General features: G+C 47.4%; 1 protein-coding gene and 1 long non-coding RNA gene across 3 annotated transcripts in view; both read right to left on the minus strand.

The window, feature by feature from the left end:
* LOC135393015 (uncharacterized) overlaps positions 1–14,851 on the minus strand; it is a 126,055-nt gene that overhangs the window by 15,426 nt on the left and 95,778 nt on the right. For both annotated transcript variants that reach the window (XM_064623613.1, XM_064623612.1), the window contains one exon: positions 322–404. In XM_064623613.1, the coding sequence (XP_064479683.1) occupies positions 322–404 (83 nt within the window). The remainder of the gene's footprint in view (positions 1–321; positions 405–14,851) is intronic.
* LOC135393014 (uncharacterized) lies at positions 10,919–11,150 on the minus strand. Its single transcript, XR_010422378.1, has 3 exons — positions 11,115–11,150; positions 11,032–11,062; positions 10,919–10,951 (listed from the first exon to the last, which is right to left on the minus strand). It is a non-coding gene; the product is annotated as an uncharacterized LOC135393014 (long non-coding RNA).

The following is a 14,851-nucleotide window of genomic DNA, read 5'->3' on the forward strand; positions in this document are numbered from 1 at the left end:
CAGTGACAGACCCAATTGAGGGGGGGGGGGCAATGAGCGATTGCCCCTCGCCCCTGGGAGTGGTTTGTCGCATTATTTAATAGCACAGAGCTTAGTTACACCATGCAAACAACTTACGATATGTGCGATCCAACGGTTTTCTTTCTATGGCGTGCCTGCTACCAGATCGATTTCCCTGTGACCCCACACCAATATGTTTTATGATAAGATATTGCTCAACGAAGAACGTTTGTATTTACAAGCCCATTTCAGGGAGTGTCTGATATACATATTCTAATTGCCGTCCAGCTTGTAGTATTCAACGAGGACACGTTGACTTACCTGTGCTCGTCATTGGAAGTGACAGTAAATGACACCACAGATCCAATACCCAGTCTCCCGATGTCCGCTAGGGGTACGCTGTGCTGCATAGAAGAAAAAAGTTCAAGAATAAATAACCAATGCAATGTAGAGAGCACACAGGTGCAAAGAGAAGACAGGCTGACGGCTAAGACCTAACAATACCTACAATTATGGTGAATGGGCTTCGGTCGGGTTATGTAAGAATCTGGATTGCTTGTATAATGCATGCATAATGCGGTCGTACATTTAAATGTAACAAAACATTCCACTGGCATATGGATATGTGTGTGGTGCGCGCCCTCAGTCAATACCGTTTTCTGCACGAGTAGCTTCCCTGGTGCTGATTGGAATATTTTCCGTAACTCATTCACCTTACAAGCCAGCTTACATGGGCGTAGTCATCTTTTATGACGTACATACGCGCGACCAGGCACTCCTGCGTGTCCGCGCCTTCGTACTTGTTAGTGGATTACAGCTACATCTTTCCGTGGCTTCACGTCCCTCCGCTCTGCTTGAAGATGGCGGACAGCGGGGTTCCGCAATGCCGTGTACAGTGCGGTAGCTACGACGGGGACGAGGAATATATATTTATTTCGGAAAGAATCTCTACGAACTCATCGGTTAACCAAGCTCAAGCTGTAACTGCAATTCGACGTTCGTGTTTTGTGGGCTCGAAAAGTTTCTATCAACCCGCGTTTCCGTTAGCCCCTTTACAGCAGTTGCCCCGTGTAGGTACAAATATTGAGGAAATTGACTGACGTTTCCATAGTCGCTTTAGGAACAAAATGCCGACCTAGTATTTTTTCTATTTGCAGGAGAATCGTTATGCGTACATAAAAAAAGAAAACGCATAACGTTACGGGACATGATTTACACACAATTTATCGATGTGTAACTCCTACGACGATATTATAAAACGACAAGCCACGTAATCACGTTTTAAACCTTTGTATTGGGTTCTGTGCACTTTCCAGCAGTGTTCTTAGAATCGCGCACCCCAATGCGTCGTGTAGCACGCCACAAAGTGCTGCACTCGTATCTGACACGTGTATTTTGTTTTTAACGGACACCGTAGCCCATCAATATGAACACGAAAGTTACAAAAGACATGTGGTTGCACACTATGAAGACACAAAAGAAAGACTAGAGCACATATTGCCACTTAGAAATCTTGTTTCGCGGATCTGAAGAGTGAGGGCATTGAAATCAAATGAGCGGGTGAACGTTTTTACCTCATGGAAAACAAAAATAATGACACCGTGCATCAATTATATCCCACCGTGTAGTGCTATTTTAACTCACAGCCCAATTTATGGGGCTGTCGTCTTGGGTGCAACAGTGGCCAGCCTCCGGAATAATTATGTTTACATAAATGTTTACACACATCACTTAGTATTTAATATTCATTATGCCTAGCATGATAAGCAGTTTGTAACAACAACAAATAAGTTAATGATAATGAATGGGGAAATTCGCCACGTAAGGTGCGGCCCACTACCCCAAGGCACAATGGGGCAGGATGAGATGTGTCCTGATGATGAGGTGATGAACGATGCTAAATGGGGTCGATAGTGAGTGGAGTCAGTAAGACATCAGAACGGTAGGCAAAAGCACAGCACACAAAACACACACACAGCACACAGGTACACAGGCAGATCATAGGGTAGAGAGGAGACCAGTGTTCCGGAGAAAAATCTTGAAATACTCAAGAGCTTGGCGATGGTCAATCTGGTTAGACCAAGGGCCGAGAATGGTTGCCAACGTGAATGGTGCGGCCGTGATCGACTGCAGGCGACACTGTATAGCTGCTCTTTTGGGAGGTGTAAAGATGGCAGCCGAGGAGCACATGCTTGGTATCCGCCAAAACAGCACAGCGAGAGCACCGAGTAGGAGCGGCCAATCAGATGCTTGAAATGGGGGGTGAATGCAACCCCAAGACGAAGCCTGTGTATCAGCGACGCAAAGGGCGAGGCAAACGAGAAGACATGGTGGAACCAAAGTCAGGGTCCACTTCACGCATCAGAACTCTGGATGGAACGTCCCGAGACCATTGCGCATGTGCGACGCCTGACCACGTCATTTAGGAAGGTTCGCCTATCGCCTTTGGGAAGTGTAATCCGCACACTTGATCGGGAATGATACGCAGCTGCTGCAGCGTCGTCAGCCTCTTCATTGCCGCGCATGCCGCAGTGTGCAGGAACCCACTGGAAGTAGATAGAGTGCCCGCTGATCTCAAGACGGCTTAGTTCCTCCAGTATGTCCACCACCACAGGCGCAAGTGATCCACGAATATCCATGTTCGCTATACATTGGAGGGCTGCCTTGGAGTCGCAGTATATCACCCAGCTGCTGATAGCGGCGGATGCTATGGGCTTGAGGAAGAACAAAGTGGCGTGCAACTCTGCAGACGTGGATGAGGTGCGGTGCGAGAGACGGTATGCGTGGCACGACGACATAGTCGGGATTGTAAAAACAGCAGTGGAGCAGTGTAAGTAGGTCGACCCATCTGTGAATACTGCAGTGCGCGAAGGGTAACGGTACTGCATCGTGTCTCGCGCAAGTTGTTTCAACACGGGTGCTGCAACGCGATCTCTCTAGCTCTTGAGCCCAGGAATGGTAGTAGTTATCGAAGGTATCGAAAAGACCAACGGAGGGGATCTGGGGACGACTGATCTTCCAACAAAAGCCGGTAGCAAGGGCTTTACAGCAGCGATGCAGTGAGAAATGTCGCTCTGCCTCCGCCTTTTGAGCTTCGAAACCAAGGGGACGACGGTGTTCCGCAACGAGGCGTAGAAAATGGCGCACAGTTTCTCTGAGACGTAAGACCTCTACTGGCAGCTCGCGGGCCTCTGCCACCACCATGCGCGTTTCAGCGGCGCGGGGTACACCGAGGCAGATCCTCAACTTCTGGCCAACATACACCGAAGCCTCTGTTCAGATGTTCTTGACATGCCGTGTAAGACCTGAGGCTGTAGAGAATGGTTCCCCGAACCAATGCCCCATGAATCGATAGGAGCGCTTCCTGATCAATCCCCCATGCAGCGTCAGCGAAGTGAGAAATAACATTGGTCCAGCGTTGAACTTTCGCTTCCAGGTACCTAATATGGGCGCTCCACGAGGGACTGGCATCCAGGATAACACCCAGGAATTTGTGGCACTTCACTTGGCTGAGTGTATTATTGCCTAGCGAAAGAGAGAAGGCGCTCATGCGTTTCCGCGTGAACGGGAGCACAACTGTCTTCTCAGCCGAGATGTCCATGCCAGCCTTGATGAAGTAATGCTGAACAGCATCCAACGAGTTTTGAAGGCGGCGTTGAATCGCTGGCCTTGATTTACCGGTGGTCCAAAAGCATACATCGTCCGCATATACAGAGAGCTGAACTTTGCGATGAACGCAACGCTTGATATCCGCCATAACCAAATTGAAGAGGATGGGACTTAAAGGGACCGAAAAGTGAATATAAACCTATCGAAACTTTATGTTCAGCGAAAAGCTTGAACCTTCAAAAGTTCAAATATCAAAGAACTCCGCTGAAATCGCTGTAGTTTTTCTGTAATCGGCTTTTCCATAATTGCATGTGCAGGGACCTAGTAGGAAACCGAGCAGTCTGTCAACAATTGCATGACCCCGCGCCATCTGTCGAGGACGCGTGGAATACGCGCACTTCCGGGAGCTAATCCGGCGAAAAACGAAAATGGCAGTGGGCATTTGTGACCACTTTCTACGTCGAGAATCAATGGTAGAAGAGCAAGGGTGCAGGCGAGCTGGTACATTGTAAAACGACGATAAAACCAGAGACACGGAACAGAAAGCAGAACGTGTCGTGTTGTCTGCTTTCTGTTCCGTGTCTCTGGTTTTATCGTCGTCTTACGTCGAGAATGTCGAGCCTCTTGAACATGAGTGCGCTGGAATTCCGCATTCGAGAACTGTCGCTCACACAGAACTGTTGTTCGTGCGTTAGCGTGGTGGAAAGTGTTTTCGCAGCAGCAGAAGATTCCTCGTCCAGAGATTAGTCGGAGTCACATTCGTCCTCAGCAGTAGCTCACCGCGCCGTGAACATGGACTGCTTTTTCCATGTATTCATTCCATTTCATTTCCATGTATCAGGGAGAAGCACTTGTGTAAGCCGAAACAAGCGCTGTTTTTTCGTCGTCCAGGTGTTCATGTGTGAAATGCAAACCCACGGATACTACGGATGGGTACTACGGTTTTTGCTGCCGAGAGGTAGAGAATCTGAGTTGATCTCAGCATATTTTCATTTCGTGCTTGCAGCAAGTTTTTCTCATTGCGTTTTCTTTGCTGTCACAGCATATTATAATTACTAGTTTGTTCCTGGAGGGTTAAGTAACCTGTGGGCATAGATCTATTTGTAGGTTATACTCATGTCTCCATTGTATATGTGAGGAGTAAGTAAGATAATTTTCATCAGTGTCATTCAGCTGAACTGTGTTCATAACCTTTTAGTATACTTCTTAGTGACTACGTTTCCAAATGTCAATTAATATTTGAACCAAGATTGGGATTTAACACTTAACTCAGTTTTGCTAGACAGAGCACTTGTAACTGATTCATTATCACGTCACCAAGTAACATTTGTAAAGAAGGACTTGGGGGCTGACTTCAATTATTATTAACCCTTGATCTGGGTTCAAAGTTAACCATGCACCATTGGTGTGCATAGTACTCCAAAATAGCAAAATAATTTATTGCATAAGTTTCCTGTTACTGTAATTGAGATGTACTTTTGTAAAGCACTTTTGACAGCACCGCAAATTGAAACTGGCTTCAGTGTACACTACAAATGCATCATAACATTTGACTGAAATATAATATAAGAGCAGAAGCAACGTTTTGTCACAGCTCAAACTATATCTTTCTTTTTTATTGTCCAGGGATTTAGGAAACAGAGTAGGATTTCCTGACCTCTCATGTTTTGACGTACTTGATAAAGTTGTAAAACCTGCAACAAAATAAACAAGAGACCTATAAACAGTTTTGTCTGTTGCTTTTGAATTTAACAAGCTAGTTATATTTTACCATTTGTTCACTTTTGTATTCTCTATTGGTGAAAAGATTACAGGAACAATAATGCTGCAGATCAAACAATGACCTGTCATCTTGATGAAGATGAGAACATTTCTTCAGGCATGCTAAGTGAGACAAAAGAAATGTACAATGAAGGTTGTACAAAAACAGCAAATCTCCGTCGACTAAAACTTTATATATGTGGATGTTGCCACATCGTGTAGTTTCCATCCAAACCTAGGACTAGGCAAGGTTGTCTGGTAGTTGTTGCTAGGTTATTGGCATGTTGATGTGCTATACCGTCATAGCACATCAATATAGATGAGCGGCAAACACAGTAGACAGCGTGATGGCTGCAAACTCAAGTGAAGATTTATTCAACAGAACAAGAAACTGAAAGCATGAGTAGAGAAAGGCAGTGCCCATGCAGTGTATGGTGAACCACACTAATCTCTGAGAAGGTAGGATCGGAAGAGCAATAAAGAGAAATGACAGTTGCGTCCGAGATAGGGGAACTCTGCAAATTTAGGACCAATATGATGTGGTAACCTTGCATGGCTCCCTACAGCTCTGACACACATTGAACAATTCCAGTAGTGGGGCTTCAAACACAATGAACGTTCGCTGTTTCATTGGGCATTCAGGTGTAGAGGATGCATCTCTAGAAAATTAATAAGCGTTCCTTAGTCATAAAGTCATAACTACACCTCAACAGGAAGTATTCTTGTACCCTTCAAACAAGCTAGTAGTACTCATCGGTTTCTTCTCCTATTGTTGACGTCATACTAATGTTCTGCACCTGTCCAAAAAGTGTCACAAAGTCTGCAACACGTAACAAATCTAGTGCTTCCATCTGTGGACTTTGCATACCTGCTTTCAGCTATTTCTGTCATGTCAACTTGAGTGCCTGATCACACACACACGAAACAGTCTTGCCGCCACTTCAACACTGGAAGGCCCCTAAAATTAAATTTGTTGATGTTGTCAATGTTGAGTACGGGACAAGTAGGATAACATAAGTTAAATGGAATACGTCATCGCTATATTATAATTTATACATGTGTGACGCCTGTACGTACCTAAGACGTTGTGTTGAACTCGTCACCTCGGTGAACCAAAATCACTGGGTACTGAGCATCAGTGTGCTTCGTTACGTCTTCGCAATTCGCCTTCTACGGCATATTGGTAGTCATCGGCAGCAAAATGGGCTCAGCACACACGACACGACTGTTACATCTAATAACCGAGTGTTTCGAACCACATTCGTTTTCGCGCACTCTCTTCTTGAATCTTGTGGTAGAAAACGCCCGCCGCCGATGGTGAACGAACATGATTTTTGCATACCCGAACACCAAAACTACACCAGGCATATGTAGGTCTCTGGAATAATTGACACAACAGCCACGAACATGTCATTCGCTTATACTTTCTGCTTCGAGCGACCAACATGACAACCCACGACGTAAACAATAAACGCGATAACACAGATGGCCTTGCAGATGGCGCGGCGGATCGTAGCTCGTAGCGGCAAAGTAGCTGAATGCTTTATTAACGAAAAGCTATGGAAGTGAGCGTCATTTATAAAATGGCGTTTAGTTGTAAGATAATGTGCGTCAACTTTGTTGTCTACAAAATTAACTCTCACGCGGTAAGGGTTGACCAATCCCTGGGAGCCCTGGACCCGAAACCCAAGTTGCTCTTTTTCGCCGTTCGCTGGCAGCACCGTCCATGTTCCGGCAATCTTCAAAATATTTATACGTAAAAAATATGCCGAATTGAGAAGTAATGCTTTCTGTGTCTTATCAAACAACGATGTTGTGCACGACAGTGGGCAAAAATATGGGGGTTATTTTTCAGTTTTCGGTCCCTTTAACACACTTCCTTGAGGAACGCCTCGGGTCAAAGCTGTTTTTTGCGTGCCACCATCCCGAGTGCGGACGACAATTGTTCTGTTGGACAAGAAGTCAGCCACCCAGACAAAAAACCTGCGAGACACTCTAGCCCGGAGGAGGGTGTGCAATACATAAGTGTGACTGACCGTATCATAGGCACGTTTGACATCAAGGGAAACAGCCTCGACAATCCTCTTGCAGCTCTTGGCGACTTCAACAGCAGTCGCAAGGTCCATAAGGGAGTCAACTGAGCTACGGTGCCGACGGAAGCCCGCCATCTCATCAGGGAAAACGTGATTCTTTTCCAACCACCAATCCAGCCTGTGTAAAACCATCCGCTCCATCACCTTACCAACACAACTGGTAAGGCTAACTGGACGGAAAGAGGACAGGTGCGACGGATGCTTGCCAGGCTTCAGCAATGGGCCACCATGGCTTCCTTCCAGTTTGCGGGTACCTGGCCATGAGCCCCTCCATGAGCTGTTGCATATAAACAGCAAGGTTCGAAGGCCCTCAGCGCCAATATTTCGAAGAGCTGAATAGATGATCCCGTCTGCACCAGGGGACGATTTGGGTCGGGACAAACGAAGGGCAGTTTTAAGCTCTGGCAGAGAAAAATCTGCATCGAGCTGTGCGTACGACGGGAGCGTTATACGCTCAAGCTCCTCGCGAAGTTCAACCATGTAGGTATGAAACGTTGCAGTTCCCGCAGCTTCCGCAGCCGCCGCCACAGTTCCGCAGAAGTCCAGAGCTACGTCTACCTCAGACTTGTTGAGGATCAGAGCAAGTGACCCCAGTGGATTGGTGCGTGGAAGGCCATCGCGCAGGCTACGCGCAACTTGCCAAATTCTGGCGGGTCTGCTGAAGGGCGAAAGCGTCTCATCAAACCGGCGCCTACGCTGTCGATCAAGGGCTCTCCACCTATGCTGCACAGCTCTGAGTGAATGACGCGCTGCGACAATATGCGACAATATCGGAAAGTAGATTCGTGCGTCGAGCTCTTCGCTCAGCTCTTCTACGGCAAGCACGTAGCTGTTCCACCTGGGGACTAGAGCCCGTATGTCCTGCTGTAACAGATACGTGTTTCGAGGACTCACGAAGAGAAGTTGTCAACACCTCCGAGAAGTGATCTGCGGTCATCTCCCGCTGTGATGACGCCTCACATCGCTCCCGTAACACCTTTCAGTTAACCAGACGAACAGACCTATTGCCACGTTACATGGTGCATCCACGGATCCCTATGTATATCGGAAGGTGGTCACTTCCTCTCCCATCACAATCCGTAGACCATGACGCCTTTCTGAAGACATCTTTCGAGCAGATCGAGACATCGAGGACATCCGTGGTGAAGTCCCTACGCATAAATGTGGAGGAGCCATCGTTCAGCAAGCACACATTGAGTTCGTCAATGACGTCGCTCTATATTCTCCCTTCTGTGTCCGTTTTCCGACTTCCCCACAATGGGTGATGTGCATTGATATCATCTACGAGAATGAATGGAGGAGGCAAGTTTTGCAGAAGATGCTTCACCTCACGTTTCGTAAGGGCTGACGAGGGTGGAAGGTAGAGGCTAACCACAGTGAGCAAAACGTCACGGAAGCGTACTACACGCGTGACGTAGTCTACAGCAATACCCGGCGGCCGTGGCTGCACAGCAAAAGTCAAATCACTTCGTACGCACAATATTGTCCTGGACGAGGCCGCACTATGTGGTACCCGCTAAGTCGAAAGTCATCTTTGACATAGGCTTCGCTGATGACCAATATGGGGGTCTGATACTTCAATAAAAACAATTTCAAGTCAGGGAGCTAACTGCGCAAGCCACGTGCGTTCCATTGGAGGAGAGTTGCGTTTTTATAGCAGGGGTCAATGTACAGATGCGAGGAAACGCTCCGTTGTAAGAAGCTGCTTAACGGCTGAGAGCTCTGAAGAACACGGGAAAGTTTGCAGGATAGCCTTGAGTGCCATCAAGGGAAGCAGAAGATCGGCCAAGCCATTTGTGTCGACGCGACGCTCAGGCTCCGACCGCTGATACATGTGTGGACTCTTGCTTCCCACACTCGAGGTTCTCCCAGCAACAACAGCATATGTAGGGCAAACTTGAGGACGAGAATTCACACCGCCATTGTTTGGGGGGCCATGAACTTGTTGTTTGTAAGGTGCAAACACGTCTGCAGCATTCTCGACTACCTCTTACCTTTACAGCTAGAGGGAAATGTAAGCACAACACAAGAAAGCAGGATTTGAAGCCCCTTTGTACTTGGTAGTACTAGTGGGTTTTGGGTGAAGCTACGGAATTCGCATCCACGAAATAATTTGAACCACATGTTTCAACTGCCAGCATGATAACATCCCGCAAAGCAATGCTCGCTTGGCTGGAAATACCGGTTCGAGAACCTATTCCAAAGACGTGTAGCATCAAGGAGGGACAGGAAGGGGCACGGATGGAAGAGACAAACACACAGGCAGGCGATGTTCTCACTGTGTAACCATATATATGGCATGAAACTCTTGCTGGCCAGGATACCAAGCACCTGCTTTGTGCATTGCATAACAAAGTTCGGTCTCCCTCAGTTCTTGGGTCTTAAACGAAACATTCAACAAGAATGATGCAAAGTTTTGCTCGGCAACACAGCTTTAACATTCCTGACGTCGGTATATCAAAGTGTGCCAAAGCTTAAAGTGCCCTCAAGGAGCAGCGGCTTTTTCGCTTCATAAGCTTTGTTGAATGCTCTGAAAAAAAGTCACATTGAGCTGGACATGTACTGCTTACGTACTGCTTGCGACATATTTGTCTGTCATTTGGGTTTCATGATCTCTCTGTTTTCTGCGGCCTGCTGCAGGTAGTGAGTAATACACAGGTACAGCAGATTTTTCCCGACTGTCTGTTGCTTATTACTTGCAACGACTCTTCGCTGAGGCTGCAGAACGAAATCCCAAAACCCAAATTTCCGACAAGTACATCGCAAACAGTACAGTGTACCTTCTAAACCCAGTGACGGATAGGAGCCGCCTGATCAACTGACACATTTCTCAAATGTACCAGATGACTTAAAGAGGACCGCGGTTCCTGCGAAAGCTGCATGTGCACTGTGCCCCCTGAAACAGCTGGTACGACATCCCTGCTGACGCCAGGAGCCACAGTGTACGGGACGTATCGAAGGGTTACTTGTACCCACTAATACGCGAAACACATTGCGCCTCTCGAGTTCCTTAACAGAAAAATTACCTCCACGTTTCGCAAAAAAACAAAAAGCAAACAAGAAAATGTTCCAAGCACATCGAACATGAAACACCAAATTTTATTGCCTTGCACATACCCTTAAATTGCATCCAGTACATCATCGTTTGTCGAATGGAAAGCATACGCGGTTCACTAATCCCAACACACACATATGGAGCACACGTTGCACGGACACAAAACCCACCCGATGATCCGATGCACCAGGCAGTCCTCCAAATGACGAAAACGCAATCCTTCGAAACTTCGAACAGGCTGGCACTGCAAAGCTCAATGAAGATCCTTAGTGACGATCACGACGGTTCCTCAAACGAAATGGCCGAGGAACAATTGTCCAACAAGTGGCAACAGACACCAATTCCATGTGAGAAGCAGTTGCAAAGCAGCAGCAGCAGTATGTGTGCAGTAGCAGATGCACGCGTATGTGTGGCCGTTGAGACAGGAAACAACCTGTAAGGAAGACGAAGTGAATATCACGCTGGTATTGTTCCAACGTTAATGCTGGACTAGTACTCCATTTTGTAACTCACCTCCTCGCAATCGATACAGTCCTACGGTCACCTATAAGAAAGAATACAATTAACCTCGCTTGTAATGTACATCATCGCTTCACCTATGCAGCCGATCCTCTCCTGCCGCCATTTGCAATGCGTCCACCGTCTGCAACAGAATGTACTTCGATTGTTAAGCACGTGTAAAACGCAGCCGTCGTACGTTGCATCACAGCCAGGTTGACTTACCTTAAGCAAACATTAAGCCTGTACCTAAAAGCAAGGTTGTCATCCTTCTCAAAGGCGAGGTTGCAACGCACACAACAGGCAGGAACGCAACGGCGAATGCACTGCGGTAAAATACGTGGTGGTACGTCACTTCTCACGGGCGGAGCGCGCAACAACGTACTCGTACCTATGAGTACGTAGTACTCTCCAGCGAAGGCACACATATTCAGCCGGCACACGAGTACACGGCTCAGTAGGCACACATATTATTCAACGGGGCACACATATTTGACGATAGGGATCGTCGTGCTTGCTCTTTGATAACTGTTACGGCTGTTTCCAGACGGTTACGGCTATGTACCGGCTGTACTTTCTGAGGGAACTTTTTTAACCGACACATGTTCGTCACACGATTTAGAGTGTAGATTCAAAATTTCGAGCGAGGTGCCCAATTGTATGCATCTGTAAGGAGCATGAAGCATATCATTGTGCTTTCAAAAGAAATACAGTTCATGTACAAAGCTCTATGCCCGCTACACCCATTTTACGCCTCTTCTACACCCAAGCTCGATGAATGTTGTAAATAAGGTGTTAAGTTATTATTACACCCATTTAACACGCCTCATCCGAGGATGTTTCTTCGAGCTGGTGTAATTTGGGAGTAAAAATTAGTTTACACCCCAATTACACCCGGATTACACCCTAAAGGGTGTTTTAAATTTAAGAGTGTGGGGCGACATGAGACACGGGGCAAGATGCGACATTTTTTCTCGACGACGCCTGTCTCAGAGACGGGTTGCTCCATGCGTGTGAAACGTTACTCATAGGTGCCTCCGCATGTCCGCTTTATTGCACGCAAGAATTGGTGTTTGCGTTGAAGTGAAAAAAAAGAAAAGGAATCGATTACTTCTGTTGGAATGTAGAGACCGGCAAAGAGGCGTGATTTTCTGTAGTCCTTTTTCATGTTAGCTGTGCAGCAGCGTATCGCAGGTTTATTCTGTCAATGTAAGTCCACATCCTATTTTTTACTCATTCATCTAGATATATGCAAAATATGGGCAATTTGGTAATCCGTTGTCTAACTTGAAAATTAATGCATCCGGTGATACCCACGAGGCAAGACGCGACATCTTAATGTAATTTAAATGCAATTAAGTTTAAATTAAATTTCATGTAATTTAGAGACTGATAAGTCAACTATTAGGTGGCCTTATGCTTGTTTCTCGGATATTCATTTTCTTGCATATTGACTGGGATTTTCCAGCAAATATCCTGTGTCCTAGGATATTTCAAGCAAAGCGGAACTGCACTCAAACACGAGTGACCAGCGACGCATCAGACTGGCGGTGCCTTCTTTGCAAATGACGATTGAGGGAAATAGCACCGGGTTCTGTGTGGTTTTATTGCACATCGTGTAGGCGGTGGGCTCAAGGGGGCTGTGTAGGTGCTTGACTTGGGCTGTGTAGGGGCCTGTAGGTGTCTGTAGGTGCTTGGGACTAACAGGATGAGACAACTATGATGCAGCCGAGCAGACGTTGCTGCATTAAAAATAGAGATGTCGCGAACTTTTTGGGAACCTGTGGTTCGAAACGACACAACGACGGACATTCGACGGACACATTCCACGAACATTCGAGCTTTAGTTGGGTTCGCACAGGGGTTTGGCAGAAGTTGAGTGTGCTGTGACTAATATAGGTCTTAAAATTGATATGTATGAAACAAGGAAATGAACACAAGCTTGATGTATCCGTCTGACAAACAGACAAAACATTTGTGGCAGCACCATTGCCAATTCTCGTCCCGCGCCTTTATTTTAAGCTACGCGCCACCGGCGCAAGAGCAGTTAGTTCGGCTCTGGCTTTAGGACCATTCGACAAATTAAAAGGCTACTTCTTCTCCAGACCTGTTTGTCGTGTCAGTCACAACAACTGGTGACCCGAACGTGATCTGGACGACTTCTGAACCTTTGCGGCACAGAATTTTTTCGGTAGGATGGCTACCGGAACACCTCCCGCTCCAGTATCTCCTCCTACCCTAGCCGTCGCCCGGCCAGCGCCGCCTCAGGTTCCTAGACAGGCCCCTTCGCCAGCCCTTGCGAATCCAGCGTTCCATTACGCCGTTTCCCAGACTGCACTTCCTTCTTCAGCTCCGGCCCCACTCCACTTCGGCTTCCATCCGAATTCTTCGAGCCTGCCGCTTCTCCCGATCTGGCGGATGCATCTTCTTTTCTTGCAAAGCTTCGTGCAACCATGTCTCGAATCCGGCCCTCCCCGACCCGCCATCATCTACGAAGTCATACGTTCGTCGCCCCGGACCTTGCGACGTCAACGCACGTTTTCGTTCGGCGCGACTCCGTGCAACGCGCGTTACAACCACACTACGACGGCCCCTACCTCGTCATGGAACGGCACCCTAAGTGGTACCGGCTGTCCATCCAGGGCCGCCCGGACACAGTATCTCTCTACCGTCTCAAACCGGCCCACGTCGACGCGTCGTCATTGGCCACTTTCACCCTGCCAGGAGACCTGGGCCCTGACACCCCCACCCATCCGCAAGGCGTCGCAAAGACTACTACCCCTGCTCTCGTTCCTCCCAAAACGGTTTCTTGGAGCTCCATTCTACGCCGTTCTTACCGCCCAGGCTTCTGACGTTTTTTTTTTATTTTCATGGGGGAGGGGGAGTGATGTGGCAGCACCATTGCCAATTCTCCTCCCGCGCCTTTGTTTTAAGCTACGCGCAACCGGCGCGAGAGCAGTTAGTTCGGCTCTGGCTTTAGGACCATTCGACACATTAAAAAGCTACTTCCTCTCCAGACCTGTTTGTCGTGTCAGTCACAACACATTCATTTGGCTAGTCAGAACAAGTTCACGACGAAACGAGAGCAGCACGGAGAGGGTCTGAAAAAGAACGATACCACGCAGACGGTCGGACCTTTTATTGAAAACAGCAGTTCTTACATCCACAGGGAGTGTAATCGAGATTGTAATAATTCACCCGCACCTATCAAACCTATCCCTTACGTCGTCTGTCTGCGTCTGCTTCGGAATACGAGTGTCGTTCAAAAAGTTATAGGCCTCATTCAGAAGGAGTGGCGGAAACAAGACAGTTTTTCACATGAGAGAATTGATGTTCTGAGGCTGCAACAACATAGAAAGGACAAATACATACAAAGCCTCAATTTGCCTAAGAAATTAACGATGAAAGATGAAAGTCACCGAAAAGGTTAGCCAGCTGTAGGACTCGAATCTACATCTTCTGGATTACCGGTCCAGGGCTATACCAATTGAGCTAAGCTAGCACAGCTCCCCAGCGACTTCCATAAGTGCGTCATCTGAAGGGTCATGGGTCATCTGAATGGTCAAGGGTCATGGGTGCACATATTTGTTCTTTCTATGTTGTTCCAGCCTCAGGACATCAGTTCTCCCATGTTCAACAGTTGCCGCTTGCGTCGATCCCGTCGTATGAATGTGTGTATGAGTGAGCAAAAATCTAAGAGTGAAAGGAGGGTGAGTGAGAGAGAGTGGCTGGTTTGTCCCTTCTGATGACGCACCCATGGAAGTCGCTGGGGAGGTGTGTTAGCTTAGCTCAATTGGTAGAGCCCTGGGGGCTTAATCGCTTCATCGTCGTTACG

The sequence above is a fragment of the Ornithodoros turicata genome, chromosome 4 (genome assembly GCF_037126465.1).
Source record: "Ornithodoros turicata isolate Travis chromosome 4, ASM3712646v1, whole genome shotgun sequence".
Taxonomy (NCBI): Eukaryota; Metazoa; Arthropoda; class Arachnida; order Ixodida; family Argasidae; genus Ornithodoros; species Ornithodoros turicata.